Raw genomic sequence first — 19367 nt, 5'->3', positions numbered from 1 at the left:
CCGGTCTATATGATGCTTTCGTATAAGTTAAAATATGGCATATGGTATCAGTATGGCATGGTTTTACTAAAATTCTCACTTAATAGCACTCAAAAATATATTTCACAGCATGCAATCAATGTTTGCATCTGTGCTGTATATCCTTAACAGGAAACAGGGTTTCTTCTACTTGTCAGAAGAAACCTATGCAAAAAAAGGGGAAGCAGGCACCCTAGGAAATACCGAAACAGATGTAATCCAGCTGCTGCACTCCAGGTTCACCAAGGAAGTCCATGTGTACCAAGGATATCTTGGCTCTGTTTTATGGCAGCCTAGAAACGATCATAATTAACATCAATAAATCAAACAGCTCCAAATCACAGTGCCAGCTCCTCAACTTTTTGTATTTATTTTTTGAATGACTAAAGGCAAACTCGGACCTTTCTCAAGTTTTGAAAAATAAAATAAAAATGAAGAGAACACAAAAAGAACACCTAGTGTATTGTGCTAGGATTTCATCTTGTCTAGTGTTCCAATTCCCCCATTGGCCAGCCAAGTGCATCTATGAAGCTAATAAGTAGAACACAAAGGCAACCCAACCACCCCACGAAATTACCTCTATCTACTGATATTCAGGGGCACAGAGACTCTTAGCAATGAAGGCTTTATTCGGCTACTGTGATTGTTAGCCATTGAAAGACCAAACCTTCATGGATTCTCTTTAAAAGAGAATTTTCAGAAGATGAAATTCACAGCAGATGAGGTGGGATATCACTGCCCAATAACTACGCAGGAGGATATCTAAGAAGACAACACTTAATGAAAAATATTCCCCGAAATCAGGAAGCTATGACACTGTTTTAACGTGGTGAGCATTGCTCCATCTACCAAGTGCAACATTTTATGCCCTAGAGGGTATTCTGCTGTAATCAGTGCTGCCAATAGTGACCTCAGTTAGTGAACAATTAAGGTGTATTCTCCAACATACGAAGTCCTAAACAGCTCAGGATCCAAACCTGACTCGTACCTGGATCACCAGAAAAAGAAAAGTGCCTGAGGCCTGAATAATGAAGGAATCTTCAGCCACCTGGGTGCACCTCAACTCCCAAGCAAATATCAAGAGTCATGTGTCAAAGGTTAATGACAGCCTATACAAAATGTAATGAAGCCAGTCTAGTCTGCCTCTACAGAGATCTCCGGGCCATACCCAATAGTGGCTTTCCGCTAGCTGAAGGAGGGGCACCCGATTTCCACAAATGCCCCCTTGTCAATTGCAGCCCTCCATGAAATATCCCATAGTGTTCCACAGAGAGTCACCCAACCTTCAAGAGAACCTTGGTGAAGCAGGGAGCTGTACTGACTATAAGGAACTGGTGAACATCAGGTGCCCTGCCTTGTAAAAATATTACTGGGTACAAACTCCCTGTGTCTACTAGAAAAAATTCCAGGAAATCCTTGAATTCCACAGGACCATAAAGGTTAGAATTTTTCAGACATCTGCATGGTAACCTAGCATTCTTCTTCGTCCTAAAACAAAATATTCCATACACTACTTTTGAAAAATACCATCCCACTACTTTATGAGTATTCTTCAAGCAGACATGCTGTTTCACAAAGTCAAAGGTTTTCCTGTCAGGGTAGGAGAACACCCTTGCAATTTTCTACGCCCACATGTGCAATTAATCTTCTCTAATTTCAGCCACTCCCTGGCAAGAGTCCATGTTATATTTAACACTGGACATAGTTTCAGAAACGGATACTGTACACAACCAGATTGTTTTCAAAGACAATGTAACAAGATAAACAGAACCCTTTGATCTTTGGGAATTCTCTCGCAGTCTTTCTTTCACCCAAATTTGGAAGTGACCTTCAATTAACATCTTTAAGCAAACAACGTTATCCAGAGTGCAATTTGGGTGAAAACAGACCACCATTGCAACCACGGACACGCTCACCTAATCAAAAGCATACAAACAGTACTTGTTTTGTTTTTTGAAAAAATATGGACTTCTATTTATCCATACAGCCACATCTTAAAATTCCAGAAACTTGCGTATTTGCGAGAGCCCAAAATCCATCCTATGATGGATTCAAATTGCAGGCCTCCTGAACTGTGTCCTCTCATAACCAGCCTATATATTTCAGCTACATGTGGAAAACGCTTTACATTGCAGCTGTTATGTGTGCTGAGCTGTTCATGGGCTACAGTCCACGAGTTTGATTGCATTACGTCACCAAAAATGTATACGAGGATCCATTTGCTAAACATAAATCGCTTTGCATGGCATAACAGAACTATTGTAATAATTGGTCCGAATGCCTAAACTGTGAACCAGGAAGACCCCAGTTCAAATCTTGACTCTGCCCTAAAATGTGCAAAGCAGCAAACAGCCTCCCAGCGTTACCACTGCACAGGATGGATGTAACTGCAGATCTACCTTAACTGCAGACAGGCTGACTAACCTTTGGGGTGCTCCCAGTTTTATGTATGTTACTTAAGAATATTTAGGGCAATCCTGTAAGCGGGGATAAGGCTGGGAGGTTGTTTTGCTACCTTGCAAATTTTACGGCAGAGTCAATATTTGAACTTGGATCTTCTTTGTTCACAGTTTAAACATTTAGCCCAATTATTACAATTATTATTTTTCTTTAAAGCACCACATGAACATTCACACATTTATCTATGGTACTTTAAAAAAGAAAACACGGAGCAGGTCAGATGGTTTCTTGGTGACATTATGAAGACCAGTTACACACCAGTGCTATGCATAGCTAGTTTCTAAAAACTGTGTTATTTACAACCAAACACTGCAGTCAATACATATGATTGAACAAAATATACAGGAAGGGTACTTCTAGAGCAGCCTGGCTGTTCTAAAAATGTTGTGTAGCTTTATTCAAAGACTGAAAGTACAGAACCAAACAGTGCTGGCCACCATCTTTGATATTTGACAGATGTCTGATACAAGAGGAAATAAATTATTCATAATGAAGATGACTCTTGCTAGTCGAAAGCTGTCAAAATTCATCTTCCTTTTCTTTATTTGTGCATTTATCACTGAGGGCAAGTGTCAAACTACACATATGAGAATAAAAAAAAATGTTATCTTTAAACTAACGAGAGAAATTTCTTTTGACAACCATAGCAGCTGCTAATGGAAAATGTTTCTCTACCAAAGGGCAGATCAATCTTGAGCACCTCAAATCATTTTCATAATTCCGATGCCCATGTACTGACAACAATACTCAAATAACTGGGTAAGAAGATTTATATACTGCTTGACTAGAAGCTAAAACGCTAAAACTCTTGATGACCCATTAAAAACAGGTTGTTGTTGCATCAGTCTGTTTTGAGAGACAATGGAGTGTGCCTCCGGGGGTGTTAGTAGTACTGAAGTGATCTCCTCCGGGCATAAGCCTGGGGAGTATGTGTATATAGGTCTAGGGCTGCCAAAGGGACAAGACCCGTCCCCCTTGCATTGCTAGTGTGGTCCAAAAGAAAGCAGAGCAATACATTTCACACCAGCTTGGCTGCAGGAGATGGTGGAAGGAGGTGTGCAAGGTGCTATCCAACTGTATTAGGAACGTCATTCCAGATTTGTGTAGGGTTTACTCCTCAGCATTTTCTTCTTCCGAAGATGTCCCACAAGGCAACCAGAAGTTTAAGATCAGTTTTCCTTCTCCTAGACGGGCTACCTTCCAATGTTGATGAGCCCTATCTGCCCCTCACTTCCTTCTACAGCACTTGCAGAAACCACCTTCTTGGCTGTTGGATCCACTATTAGTCTTGTTCACTCAATCCAAACAGTCTCAGAGAATCAAGCCAATGTAAAGATGTCCGTTCCTTAGCCACTGAACAAGAGGAACAAATAAATTCCAACACTATGATCCTAACAATGGGTCCATCCACACTTCCCTTTGTCCTGTGATTTCTTTCATTTCAACTGTGACTACTAGGCATGGGTCCAAGAGGTTTTTCTTATGTCTTGCTGCTTTTCCTGGGGAAACCCACTGTTTACCACTGAATCAGAACGAACATCAATCGGCAGCAAATCCAATTGATGTTTGCTCCAATTCAGCAGTACACAGCAGATTTTCCTGGGGTAAGCAGCAGGACAAAATAAAAACCTCTTGCCTAGAAGTCACAGACTGAACAGAAAAGTGGATGAGCCCACCTCCTCAGAGGTAAATCCTACTGAGTTCAATGTGGTTCACTCCCAGGCATGTGGGTTTAGGATTGCAGCCTAAGTATGTCTCAATAAGCAATCTGTTTCTTACTTTTTAAAAAGACAAACTCAAACAACAATAAAATCTACTGCAGTGTTATTAGCATAAAAAAGAGGCAGATAACACCCCCCCCCCAAAAAACCCCTCTATCTCCTACTATAAAGGTAAAATTCAAATTGGCCCTCAATAATGTGGTATGCTTGTTTGTTTTTAAACAACAAACTGTGACCTGAGGGCATGACTACATATGCAGTCCTAAACCTCCCAGGTGAGTTAAGTAATGCCTGAACTTGTTTCACACTGAATGCTGTCAGACGTGGGTGAACCAAAAGGGTGGAGTTCACCACTACTACAACCTCTGGAGAACTCTCTTATGCAGCAGTTTTAATTCAGACCATTCCATTCCTCTTAATATAAAACAATAATTGAAAGCAAGTGCAGAAGGAGTGCAGCAGTGAAGAAATGTCATAGGCCAAAGGTCAATTTGATTCTTCGGAATAAGGGAGAAACATGCCAATGCATTTTGGGAGCCTCTCAAAAATCCAGCCTTAGCCTTGCTGATGTTTATATTCCTTGCTCAGGATCTGAATTAAAGCACACACAAGAGACTAACACTATGGCCCCTGTCCTTCCCACCCGGGAGCCTTCCCATCTTCCCATCTCACTCAACTGGCTGGTGGTGAGAGGAAAGGAGTTCTTTCTTCCTCTCAGTAGCACTGCTTGGAAAGAGAGGGGTCCTGATCTCATTCTCATAATTCTCCTGAAGATCCTTCATTAGTACCAAATGTCCCCATTCAGTTCAAAATTAGGCTTGACAAGTGAACTATTTTCATTGGGGCAGGGGGAAACAAGGTTTACACTGAGCCCAGTTTCAAGTCAAATTTGATCGATTCCTCATTTGATAGAGCAGGGGTCGGCAAGGTTTACCTTGCCTGGGCCGGTTTACTCCAGTGGAGATCCCTCCATGGGTTGGATCGCACACACACAGCCACAATTTCCGGCGTCTGTGTCTGCACAGACGGGATTTCCGGTGTTGATGTCTGCACAGATGTGATTTTCGGCGTCTGAGCATGCGCAGACACGCTTTCCGGCACTGCGAAAGCGAGTTCCCATGCCACACTGCGCAGGTTTAGTGCAGCGCACAGGGACTCGCCGGGCAGGCAGCTCGATTTGTGGGCAGCTCGTGGGCCGGTTAAATGACTCCCGTGGGCCGCTTGTGACCCATGGGCCTTAGGTTGCCTACCCCTGTGATAGAGAGTCCTTGCCTCTTTGCACCCACAAGGAAATCCCCTGCAGGGATTTCCACACTGGGAACCACTGATGTACAACCATGTTCACACACTATATACACCCCTTGCAGTGCTAGCATTAGCCAACATGGTTGATGTTTAGCAGTCTTTATGAACTGTGTGCGTATCTTTAAGCAACAGGTTGCAATTTTAGCATAAACAACAGGTAAAGTGCCCCGCTCTGTACGCCTGCCAAGTGATTTCCATTGTGTTTAATGTGTTTATTGCACACACCAGTCAATACCCATGCACACCAACTGTTTTTCCATCTAGGACGTGTTAAAGCAGGTGCATGTATGGACTAGCAACACTGCAATAAAGAGCTGCTTTTCCAAACAAAACAAAAGCAAGCAGTCTGCAAAAATAGCACGGCCTATCATATAACACAGAATTGGTAAAAACATAGCGGGGAAAGCTGATAGTAAGGAAGAAAATAATATTTAACGAAAAAATAAAAGCCCTCAGAACACATCGTATATTCGAAGCTCTGGAATTGTTGGAACAGTTTTCCTAAGAAGGTGAATGGCAGAATAACTCACTTCGAAGCAGGAGTCAAAGTGGTTAAGTCTTAGGGCAAATAACTTGAAAAATCGAGGCATAAGCTGAAGTCAGAAAATTTAAAGGAATGCAGACTACCCCCAAAACACAGCGGCTTTGTTTGTTTTTTCTGCCACCTTTCCAAGGTTCACGTCTGGAATGAGGATAAACAGTTCTCTCTCCTCTCTTTTTCTTCTTCTTTTTTTAAGTTGCAGCATTCAGACTTTATGAAAATAAAACATCAGACTTGCATTTCACAGATTTTTTAAAAATGCATTTGATCTGACTGTAAATTTTCAGGTACAGCAAGATGAATGGTGTTAGGCTCCAGCATATTAAAGTTATTTCAGCCAGTCAGATATTTAAAAAGGCTGGCTCAAAGCAGTTTCCTTAAGTAACATTTTTCCAAGGGGGTGTGTGTGTGTTAAACGATATTTAATGAAATTAAATTGTTCTACCTGCCTTTTATCATGTATAAAAACCAGAGGGGTTTTTTTTCTTTGCTTTAATAACTGAGATGTTAAAAAAAAGTCTGAATATAATGCTTGCAGATTTGCTTTCAGCATTAAAGATACAATATTCATAAGTTACTTTGGGCGAACTACTTGCACCTACAGTTCCCTCCTATTAAGATAATTCTAAGACAAACCCTGTGTGCAACCAACATTGAAAGGAGTAACCTGGCATACCTTGTAGAAATTTTGCTTTCACTACGAAGAAAAAACTTTAAATTGGGAGAGGAGGGGGAGAGAGAGAGAGAGCGAGAGAGAGAGAGATAAGATGCCACTAGAAGGAAAGAGTCATGTGCTTTGCTCCTCAAGTCTTTACATAGTTTGATCAAAGGGACAACTTTCATAAGAAAAGATAGTGTTACACTCCACCCCAATCCCCGAGAGGCTAGAGATTCCAGGGATACCAGGAACGCTTACTAGGGTCTGTGTTTCCTTCTGGACAATGAGGCACAGTGGAGACTGTGGTGTCTTTATGATATTCGGTTTATTTCCACAAATATACAACCTGAGCCTAAGATAATGGGACTTCCAGATTTATACTCTTGATGTTCCTGTCTCTCCCATTGCTGCCACATTGGATTCAGACTGTCAGCCCATATTGTGCTGTGACCCCCTTTTCTCCAGCTTGTCATCTGCTACCAAAAAGGAAACTATTTGTCCTCTTGCTTACATCAGCCCACTGCAATTCTGAAACTTCCCCAGCTAACTTTGCATTGTATTTTGCCAACAACCCCGAGCCCAGAGCAGGACTTCTCCCTCTGCATTGGCAGAGAGACTTTTTGTTGATGGCTTCCTTGATGGTCCATTTACCCTGTCTTTTATACTCTTCTTAATGGTCCATCACTCCAGGCAATTATTTCATCAGGAAGCCAGCCTGGCTTATTTTTTAACAGGTCTTATATTTTAAAATTCAATGTCTGGCACCCCAGAATTAGCTGAGAGAGCTCAGCCTCCATATACCAGTGGCACAGCTCATGCACAGGCTAATTTGCTTAACTTATAAGGAACAATGTCACACTTCATCTCAACGTGGACAGACACAAGAAATTGAACTTTCGGAACCAGTGATCTGGCTCAATATACATATGCCCTCATTTACTCAGGTTTATAAACTTTAAAATGTTTAGAATGGCTAGTGGAAAGTTGATGTTGTCAAAAGCTCTTGCATCAGTCAGCAGTTTTAGTAGAGTGAGTGAGTCAGAGCTTTGTTGTGGCTTCAAGGTCAAGTTCACATGGCCAACCGATCAGGAGGGAACTGTCCTTATTTCCTGGCAAGAATTCTAACAACCATTTTTGTAATGAGTTATACTTCTGTGCAATTAACTAACTGATCCAAGCCAACACACAAAGGCAGTAGTGATCATTTACTTGGGATACATCCTGAAGGGTGTTTTAGGCAGCATTTCCACTTCTAATTATCCCTTTAAAAGTGCACAGATCTATGCTGGCCTCTTTGCCTTCCTTCCTCCTTTGCATGCCATAGCAAGAGGGATTCTAGCCTTTCATCCTGCAGCAGGTAGGGAAGGATGAAGGGACCAGTGAAGGAACCAACAGAGAGGCTCAATGGCTGTTTCTTCCCTTTGTCACATTTTGAAATTCCTGCTTTGCTAGGGGTTGGACTAGATGATCCTCAGAGTACCTTCCGGCTCAACCATTCTGTTGAGGGATTGAAAGTATAAATAAAAACAAAAACAAAAGCTGCTCCCAAAAATCCATTCCCTGGCCCACAGTTACGTATTCCCATGTGATTCCAAGTTCTAAAGTTGAACAGGACAGCAAAAATTCAGAGTCTTGGCCCAACTTCACGTTCAAGTGAATCCCTAACAACATATGCTGTTTCTCAACACTTGTAAGATGAATTAATATTTCCAGCTGTAGATTTAGCTGAATTATTCTCAGAAGTGGAGAAGCAGATATAATAAATAATTATATCAGCCTCCTTTTTTACTGGCTATTTTTTTTTCTTTTTGGGGGGAGACAGAATGGATTGAGGCTGCATTCCTATGCACGCTTACTTGGCGCAGCAAACCCATGGAACTTACTTCTGAGTAAGTACTAAGAGGATTGCAGTTTATATACATTTATATACATTTCCAGGGAGATCCAGCTGAAATATTCATGGGCACCTTTTCTGTTCCTAGATCAGATATTGTCTACTTGTAGCTGTAAGTTTTACTATCCTTGGTTTTAAAAATGAAAGCTATAATCATGCTTATATGATCAACCATAACATCTGCATACATCAGAAGCCTGAATGTTGTCACAGTAATGAATGCAACATTTCATCTTAGAAGTTTTCTGCACTACTTTTACTGTTCCATGCTGCTCTAAAGCCATACCCTAAGGGTCTTCTAATTAAAATGTAATTGCATGCTGCATGTAATAAAAAATAAACACTTGTGGAATGTCTTTGACTGTATATAATTTCTGTTGGTTGAACTGTGAGTTATAACCTTTCATATAAGGAACAGCTTAACAGAAAGGCATATTAGTGAAGGACAGAAAGAATTCTACACACTCCTCCACATATTATATATTTAGAAAGACCAGCTCTCAATATGTGGGAACATCCATTTACAACTGACAGTTAAAGGGTACAGTATCCTAATGAAAACAGAAGCCATATTCAGAGGCTTATGAAAAAATCAATAACTATCCTTTACTTAGTCGTAAGGTGGCAGATGGTCTACTACAACTCAGCAATGAAAACACACACAAGATATGTCAGTGCTTTAAAAATGTATTATTGAAAGTCCTGTGCCTTTAGTATACAAAGATTTTATGGGCTTTTTTTGACAGATCAAGCATAACAGTGTGTTATTTTAAGGGTTATGGAGCTGGACAAAACTGATATCCCTCTTGTGCACAAAAATGAGCTACTTCTGAAGTATGAGCTGCTAGGACACTTATCTTTTCCCAGTTAAAAGGCTGCTCTGGGCATAAAGGGAATGCAAACATAAATGGCATTCACACACATAGAAATACACACACACAGTGTTACCAAACTCTACTCTAAATACCATTTGTTGTTGTTGTTGTTAAGCATGGCCTTTGCTGGCTGCTGATGCTGCCCACTGTAGTATTTTAAGTATATTTTTAACTGACTGCTTGATTGCACTTGTTTTTAATTATATTTGTTTGTTTTTGTACTTCATTTCACAACACTACCATACCTCGTCCTGAAATGCCAGCATAACAGTGTGGCATGTAAATACTTTAATAAACAAGCAGGTAAGTAAGATGACAATTCAAGCTAAACTCCAAAAGCACCACAGCGTGATAGCACTTAGAATATTCAAAAGACAATGTTGGAATTCTTAAATACCACACAATATTTGTGGCTACTGCTGTCACTGCAATGCATTTAAAGAACATATAAGTATTATGCAGAGGAAAAGGGCCAGAGTATCTGCATATACCAAGATCAGGTCAATGTCCCTCAGTTGCTTTGGGAAGTAGAATCCCCAGCAATCCTCAAAGCTGAATTGATAGTGGCCACATAATTTCCTTCACTAAATTGCTAACCTAACATTCAACTCCAAAACATGACTATAAACTGGGAAGAAACTCTGAACTGTTAAACCAAGCTTCTGTTTTGTTTGTTGTCGTGCATTGCACCAAATCCCCTTGTGACTGAAAAAAAACCAGAAGCAACTAAGCAAGATGCATGCCCATTCAGATCTTCTTTGAAGACCAAAAGAGAAAGGAAGATCTTGCCCCAATTTCTTCACGTGGAACAGGAGGACTCATCGGGCACAAACTGACAGGCTCTGCCCTGATTCCCCTCTGAGTCGCTTAATATTTTTATTAATTTATTATTACATTTATATCCCACCTTTCCTCCAAGCACCTCAAGGTGACGTACAAGGTTCTTCCTCCTCCAATTTTATCCTCCCAACAATGTGAGCTAGATTAGTTGAGCGGCTCTGATTGGCTGAAGGTTCCCATGAGAGCTTCATGGCTGAGTGCGGATTTCAGCCTTCCCCCACCCCCACCCTAGCCCAACCTCTCATTCTTCGTTGACCTGCTTGCACCAAACCATCATTTCCCTTCAATACAGACTCCTGACGCTACAGCTAAATTTTGGTACCCAAAAATGTTTGGGTAGACAATGAACTAAAACAGAAAAGGAGAGAAAAGGCAGAATATATTTCTACAATGCAGTAGCTTTCTAATTTTCCTTTACTAAGTGTAATGCATTCAAGGAAGAAGAGATGTAAAAAAAAGATTAAGAAATCCAATTTTTAAAGCAGGGAAGGAAAGAGAATGCCTAAATTCTGGGGGGGGGGACTTTGGCACTTCTTACCCACTTTTTTTTTATTAAAAAAAACAAGCCACATTGGGCAAGAGCAAAGAGAGCCTCAGAGCCAACACCACACACACACACACACACACACACACAATCCCTGAGCTCATTTTCCTGAAATAGAAAACTACATACATTTCTCAAATTTCATATCAAGCCATTGCATAGCCCAAGAACTGCAGGGAAGAGCAGAGTGCCAAAGCTGTTCTTCAGCTTGGGGGAGTAAGTAACAGGAGGAGGAGAAGAAAGAGATGATTCTCTCATATCACTACATTTCTCATTCTCAATCAAAACTTACAAGCAGTGCCCCCTTCCCCGCATCATTTAACAACATTTTTAATAGGCCTGCTTATCAAGAAGTCTTTACTTTGTCAAATTAAGACACAGTGCTTTGGATTAGTGAGACTCCTTAAGTTCAGCATGACTTCATGGTTGGCTCAGAGTTCAGTATCTCAATGGCAGCCAGCCAGCCATACACCCACTACAATTCTGACTCCCTCCCCCATTCCCTCGCCTTTTTAATAACAAACTAGTTCATTTTTTTCTTTCCTGAAAGCAAAAGTGCATCATACAAACTGAAAGAGTGAACAACCATCGCTAAAAACAGAGGCCCGAAGCACCTGTTAAAAGAAACAAATAAAACCACAAAAAATACTTTAAGGTTGGCTAGACCTTATAAAGCAGCATCCCGATCAGATGTTTCAAATCTGTTAGAAAATGAGAATGACGTTTCACTGTGAATTGTACAACTCTTTATGTTTTGTAATGAGGACAGAAGCAGTTCTCAGAGATAACTCGGGACAAAAGCAGTTCTACTAGGACAACTCATTGCTTGACTTTGATTTAGTAGCTTTTAATTCAGCCCATGTAGTTTATAGAAAACTAATTCCCTCAATTGTTCATTTGATACCATTTTTGTCTATTATTCAATTTTACTATTGCATTTTATAACTTAAAATCTGGGTGTTTCCCTCTAGTTACTATTTCAATAATTAATATAATCTGTGACTAAATATTGCTCTGTTGAAGAAACTTTCATCTGAGTATCTCCCAAATCTGGATTGTGGGACAGAAGCTTCTGCCCATTTATTTTAAAAAACCTCCTCACTTTGATTTCAGAAGCTCATTGTGGGTTTTGCATTTTTAATGCACTCATCCCTAGCTGAATCAGTTACCCATTTAAACAGAGTATTATTATTACTACTAATAGCTTTAACCAGAGCACCATATAAAGTAAAATTTATTGGAGTTTATAGTTGGTGGGTGGAGAAGGGTGGTGAGTCATGCACTTGCTGAATACAAATGCTGAACTTTGAAGAAGATTACTAACACATTCGAGAAAAACAGCTCCCTATTCCCTTCATCTTCCAAATTTTGCTTAACCAAAGTCTAAACAAGTATCACGATGCAAATACATTTTAATCAAATTCTTTGGTATATATATATATGGAGAGAGAGAGAGAGAAAGAACTCCAAGATCAGATAGTCACAGTATTTGCAGCTGGGATACTTGTAATTATGAGAACAGCACATTAACTGTTCTTTGGTCCAGATTAGCACTATCAGAAAACAGTATATATGTGTCAAATTTGTAATGGCTCTTGAGAGTTTCCAAATAGCTGGAGATCAAGACAACTCGTAAAGAGAGAGAGAGAGAGAGAGAGAGAGCGCCACTGTAGCTATGTACCTAGTAGTTAAGGCTCTGGAAACTGAAGATAAATGTCAACTAAATTTCAGTTCCGGGGAAAGGCAGGCAAAGGTGACCTCAGAACCTGCCCCAGCTGGACTGCCCCCTAGCTTCCCAAGGCTAAATATGCTGAGGGATAGATCCCCTTCATCCCCAAGGCGAACTATCATCAACTGCCATGCGAGAAAGATCCTGGCATCTTTTTAACATGTTATTATTGTTTAGGGTGGCGCTGTGGGTTAAACCACATAATTAGGATCAGAAGGTCGGTGGTTCAAATCCCCGCAACGGGGTGAGCTCCCTTTGCTTGGTCCCTGCTCCTGCCAACCTAGCAGTTCGAAGGCATGTAAAAGTGCAAGTAGATAAATAGGGACCGCTCCTGCGGGAAGGTAAACGGCATTTCCATGTGCTGCTCTGGTTTGCCAGAAGCGGCTTAGTCATGCTGGCCACATGACCTGTAAGCTGTCTGCGTACAAACGCCGGCTCCCTCGGCCTTTAGAGCGAGATGAGCGCGCAACCCCAGAGTCGGTCACAACTGGACCTAATGGTCAGGGGTCCGTTTACCTTTACCTATTGTTTATTGTGCTTTTAAAATATGTACTTGAACGCTGCAAGCTGACTTGGTAGGTTTATTTTCTGAAACACAAAACGTAAATAGCTGAAATGAATAATATCTGAATAAGAGAACACCAAGTTTGAAAGGAATAAAAGAAGAGGGGACTGACACACCTTTAAGCTAGGTGACGAGAAAAGGGACACAGTTCAGTAACAGCACATAGGCCTTGGATTAATGAAGTTCCCAGGCTTAGTCTCTCGCATTTCCAGGTACAACTGGAAAAGACTCCCTCCCACCTCAAAGCCTGGAGAACCTGGGCCAGTCGAGGGCAGTTCACACATCATAGTAAGCCGCTTAATCATTTGTCTCCTCCCTGCCAGGAAAGAAGCCACTATCCCTGGGCTTAGCAAAATGTCCCAAGAAGGGAATGTGGTTTCTTTTGCTCCAACGAATCATGCTAAGCAAGCCAAGAATAAATCCTGGGTAGAGATTGTGGGTTCCTGGGAGTGTAACAAATCTCTGGTTTGAATGTGGTGTGCTTCCTCCCTACTCAAAGTTGCCAAGCTCAGTGCATTCATTGCACACCATTACCAATGGTTTGCTGTGATGTGCAAAAAAGGCCAATCAATCTGATTTGGTATTAGGCAGGACCCTAAGCTTGGCTAAATCTGCTTTTCAGTATTATACCTTTTCTGCCCTTAGGTCTCCGTCCTTACTTTCCCCCTTGTGTGCCCTGCTTTGGCGAAGACATTATGGTTTCTTAAGCTAGGCTTTCCCATGAAATCCAACTGGAAAACTATGAATTAAGGGCTCCTGCTAAACAAGGATATAAAGCCATTTGGCCTGGCCTGCCCCTGCCCACCACCATATCTAATAGGACATGAGAAAAAGCAGCTGGCATGTTCAACCTCCTGGAGTGCCACAATGGCTGGACACAAGGCATACAAGTATGCTTGGCTCCTTTGTCATCCTGTCTACTTTCATGGCTTGGTAGCCAAATATGGGACACCCTAGTGGCATGTGGCCCCCAGAAAGTGGAACAGAAGAGAAAGCACTCCGAAGAGGACAAAGCGTTTTCTGGAGCTCAAAAGCTTGCACACTATTTTGCAGCATTTCAGCTGGCCTGATATGGATTTTTTGAATTCTTCATTTATTAGAATCACACAGACTTAATTGCACTGCTCGACTTCACAAGTAATTCCAAAAGGACTAGTTTAAGGTGAAAATTCTGGCTTCCTCAGACTTACTTGAACATTCAACAACAAAAAATTGCCATTGTATCTGTCAGATTGTTGGTGATCTACAGTTACAATAACTATTATAGTATGCATTACACATTCAGTATTACTACACTTATTTGAATGTGCTCAATTCACACATATATCGATCTGATTCATTAGGAAGATGTGAAGACTTCATTTATGGGATGGGAGGCCTACTGTGATGCTGAACATCATCTTAACGCAGAGCATTTCTGAAACAAAGAGTCCCCAACAGGTAGATGCAATGGACAGACAGCGGAAGCTGCTGTATTTTATGTTTAGAGCAATAAACCACAACTATTTCTCCATCACTGTAAAGGGAGTTTTAAGGATGTTTCCCTGCAACTGCACCAAGTTATGCTGGTTTTTTAATCCGTCTTTCTTCTTCACCAAAGCAGAAACAACACTTAAAATCCCCTTGAGTATTAGAAGTGGGAGGGCTGTGTAAACACTGCGTAAATTCTTGCAGTTTAATCCAATTGCTTATTTCCCAGCAGATTTAAAAGATTAAGTCGGTCAGTCAGTGACTGCATTCCCTGAGAAGAAGGCTGGGGGAGACAAAAAGTGGGCATGACAACTTCTGCTTACAACGTCTGCTTTATTCTCCCTCCTTGCCCTCTCAGCAACACTCACACATAGAGGCTACAACAAACAGCATCAAAACGCAGATGCTCTGTGGTTTAAGAAATCAGTCTTCACCCGTTTTGAGTCTCCTTCTCTCGTTAGCAAGTATCCTGCTGGGGACAGGATAAGATTAAATTACAGTACATGCAACTGGTGCCCAGGTCTGGATGTTCCAGACAGGGAGGGTAGAATCTGTTCAAAGAGGAAAGCGCCCCCCCCCCCCCGGTGGGGAGCATTTCAAAGTTGGACTCTCTTTTGCACACAGAGATACTGCCAGTTTTGACTGTGGAAGGTGGTCTCCAGAGGGATGTGAAACTTAAACCTACTGCTACTATTAGATCTTATGCTCCGCCAAGATTAAAGATTTTTCAATATGCCCATCTCAAGTTACCCTTCAGATTGCCACCCAGAATTGATAATATTATTTAGTTTATGACTCCGTTTTAATAATGGCTAGGAAACAATAACGGGCAGAGTTTGTGCATGACTTCACTTAACGATAAACCCGTGTGTGTAAGTATGACTTGTGCTAGGTTTTATTCCCCACATTTGTGGAATGTGCAAAAAGGAAAGCTTCTGCTTTCTGAAAGGGTAAAATCAACATCCACAAATCAACACAAGAGAAAACGGTTTCAAATACGTGTGTTCAATTCTGCTGGTGGCAGAAGTACAAGTTGCCCAACAGAGTCACAAGCCATTTGTGGTACATTAGGCAATGCAGGAAAAACAATCCGAAACACTGAACTCCAAGCACACTGAATCAATTGGGTTGTGTTTTTTTATAATAATAAAAAAATCAATAACACCTACTTCTCAGTAAATGTGTTTAGGACTGAAGCGTCGGTGTACAAAACCCCTAACAGCAGCAAAAGATTTAAAACAAACAAAGCAATAACCACCTAATACTAAGCACAATGGACAATGATTTCCAAAACAGAGGTTTGTTATTTTGTATGTTTTCCAGTATTGTGAGGGGCTAGGAATGCTTGAGGGAGCTCTCTGGCTAGGTCTATTTATCAGTTTCCATCATGAATGGCCTTAGAACAAAAGCATTATTATTTTAATGGAATATGCATTTTCATTTTCATTCTATTTTTAAATGCTTTGACTGTTTTCTAGTGCTAGTATGTGCTTGGTTTTTTAAACACAGCTGTTCTAAGTATGGAACCTCAATAAGAAAGAGAGGACAACACAGAACCTTTACTATGGAGGTTTAGCCTAGGTCTAAGGATCTAGGAGGTGTAGGATCTACTAAAATATTATGAGCTTCTCTTTCACTGTCAATTGAACAGAGGCTATGTGTGTGACTTCTTGACCCAACAAGGTTTATGGTAGTTGACTGTGCTTAAGATTTCTCCTTCCTTCTACCATAACTAGCAGCCAACGGATTCTATCACAGAATCAAAGAATTGTAGAGTCAGTCCAACCCCCAGCAATCTCAACTAAATCGTATGTAACAGATGGCCATTCAACCTTTGCTTTAAAACCTCCAGAGAAGGAGAATCCACCACCTTCCATGGGAATCCATGCCACTGTCAAACAGTTCTTACCATCTGCTGGGTTTTATAAGACTTGGCAACTTCTCTGTCACATTGTGAATCTTTGCCCCTGACGACAGCACCCCTTCCAGGACATCCTGCCTCTGTCCCTATCAGTAGTATAATTGCTATAATCTTGGTCCAATAACCACTAGAACAGGCATAGGCAAACTCCAGCCCTCCAGATGTTTGGGACTACAGTTCCCATCATCCCTAGCTAACAGGACCAGTGGTCAGGGATGATGGGAATTGTAGTCCCAAACATCTGGAGGCCCGGAGTTTGCCTATGCCTGCACTAGAATGCTGAAAACGAAGTTTAAAACTAGGTACCCTTTCCATAAAAGACGACACTGTATACTTGAGGCAAGTTTTCAGTGCCGGAAAATTTAAGTCTTCCCCGTTTAATTCTTCCATGACAAAAGAAAGCATATACCCTTGTCTCTGCCTCAGGGCACACTCTATTAGCACTCAAAGCTTAGAACTAGAAATCCAGATTCTCTTACCTTTAAAATGGTCAGGGATTTTGTAGCTCAGACAGCCCAGTTTATATGAAACATAAGGTGTAAGGCTGCTAGCATCAAGACTCACCTTCTATGATTCCCTCAACCACTTAGATCTCAAACATTTTTGTAGGTGAATTGAATACAAAACACCATGCAATGCAGAGCTAAGTAGCATTTGGGCAACAGCTTTCATAGATGCATACCCATTTCTCCTTTGCAGTTTGATAGAAAGCTATTTGAGAAACTGGTAATCTAGATAATTCCAGTTCTGGAATGGTTGTTGTAATGTACTCTCACACACTTAAATGGAAACAAACCTACAAACCAGTTTCTTGATAAATTCTGCTTTGGGGAGGCTTGATAGAGTATAGATTTTAGGGCACAACAGCATTTTGGCGATATTATGCATGTACTACTACCTGGAAAGAAAAGAATTATTTTTACTTATATCCAGTGCTGGGAGGTTTCAGAAAGCAGATATTCTACTCCATCTGAAGTCAGTCTTTGGATTCCGAGGGCTCCCTCTCTCGCCTTTTTTGCACCTAAACTGGAATGTTAAGATGCTTTTGTCTCTACGGAAACTATAAAACCCTGGCAGTACTTTCAAAGAACAAAACTGGCATTGGCTTGGCTCAGGTTCCAGAAATGGAGTGCGAGACCAATAGTAATGACAACATACTAAGAATTAAAAGTGCTTACAAGAACCATTTTGTTCAGGAATGCACCATAGCAACAGAAGATAGGTTCAAGATGTTCCCAAGTAGCCTAAATCATATACAGATGTACATACATTACATATAGTCAAAATGAATTAAGGCGAAAAACTAACACATGAAAAGATATGGTAAAAAAAAAACCACCAAGCATGCAGTAGTATTTCACATACCTTGTAGTGGCACCTGTTGCTTTCCACGATAAGAAATCCGGAAGATCAAAGAAGTATCCTGCTTTTTCCCAGCACGACTCTCGCAAATTCTAGCATATATTTTTTAAAAGGGACAAATATAAAAATGCAGTTTTAGTCTATTGTAACTTCATAACAAATGTAAATTATAAACAAATAACCAAGACATGAATAAGACCTCACCCATCCCTACACAAAGTAATCAGCATGTGCTTGAGACACACATATACTGAAAGAATTTGGGCAGCTCATATCTGGCCCTTGTTCATGCCTTCTTTTCCAACATGTGGTGCTAACAAGAATCAACAATTGCCTTCCCCAATGATGTTTTCACAAATCCTATTTGCAACCACCACAGGATAAATATAAAGCCTGTACAGTACTACTGTTTGCCTTTATTCCTTGTATACGTGTGTGTGTCTGTGTGTGTCTGTGTGTGTGTGTGTATCATTCCCATGCACTCTGTGATAACCACCTCAGGAATGGCACTCAGAACAGCCATACTTGCCCAAAGATATGGACTTAAGAGGTGCCTAGGGGCTTTCAAGTTGCCTTTACTCATCCTGATATCACAGGAGAAAACTTGGTTTGGTTGAGGTTTCATTTGGGAGCTTTTATGCAGAAGGAAAAGTCCCAGCGGACAACCAACCACGGAATTATCATCAACTGAACTGAAACACCTAGTCATCTACTGGATAAGGAGGATGGCCGAGGGAAGATAAGAGAATAAGACGATCAAGAATATAAAAAGGATTGGAAAACTTCCGTAGAGTATTTTAAAAATCAGTATAAACAGGTGAGCCAATTGGCAGGACTTGAATAATTTCAGCAGCGTAAGAGGAAGTAAGAGAAAATTATTAAGAAGAGCAGAACTTGGCAACTTAGAATACGTGGAAGAGAAGGAAAAGGAAGGACACCGGAGAAGGAGAGGACGGAAAGTCCTTTGATGTCTTGTGTTGTGTCCCTGTTTGGTTGTGGTTTCGTTTTCCATTTTCCCTTTTAACTTTTACTTATTCTTTTGGAACTGTATGTAAAAAGCGCAAACAAAAAATATTATTTTAAAAAAGAGGATGGCCGAGGGTCCCCGTCCCCCACTTTTTCCGAAAGCAGTAGTGTTTTCACTATGAAAGTGCAATGCCACAGTTCTTTGACTTTAGCTGTACACACAGTAATACTTGACCTTTGATATTTCCACCCTATGTATTTTTATTGTCTCTAAAATGGAAGCTTTTACTCTTAAAAAAGCCATTCTGTTTTATTTTGCAAAAATCATCATGCATTCCCAGTGTAACAGAAGCCATAATGTAGTAGTAGTATGAAATATTGAATTCATATCAATAAGCAACAAAACAATAAAAACATCTTTAAAACAATTCCAGTCCAAGTGCATTCCTATATGTAACTATAAGTCTTTCAGGAGTAGAAATGGCAGTAAGGGAAGTC

At 40.7% G+C, this 19367-nt stretch overlaps 1 protein-coding gene across 1 annotated transcript in view; it reads right to left on the bottom strand.

Annotated features, from left to right (window-relative positions):
* FGGY (FGGY carbohydrate kinase domain containing) overlaps positions 1–19367 on the bottom strand; it is a 134069-nt gene that overhangs the window by 87779 nt on the left and 26923 nt on the right. The window contains exon 5 of the mRNA XM_081915827.1: positions 17907–17995. Coding sequence (XP_081771953.1) covers positions 17907–17995 — 89 coding nt within the window. The remainder of the gene's footprint in view (positions 1–17906; positions 17996–19367) is intronic.

The sequence above is a fragment of the Podarcis melisellensis genome (genome assembly GCF_964234715.1).
Source record: "Podarcis melisellensis genome assembly, chromosome: 6".
Classification (NCBI taxonomy): domain Eukaryota; kingdom Metazoa; phylum Chordata; class Lepidosauria; order Squamata; family Lacertidae; genus Podarcis; species Podarcis melisellensis.
The sequence above is the reverse complement of the archived record's forward strand: the minus strand, read 5'-3'. Positions and strand labels throughout refer to the sequence as shown.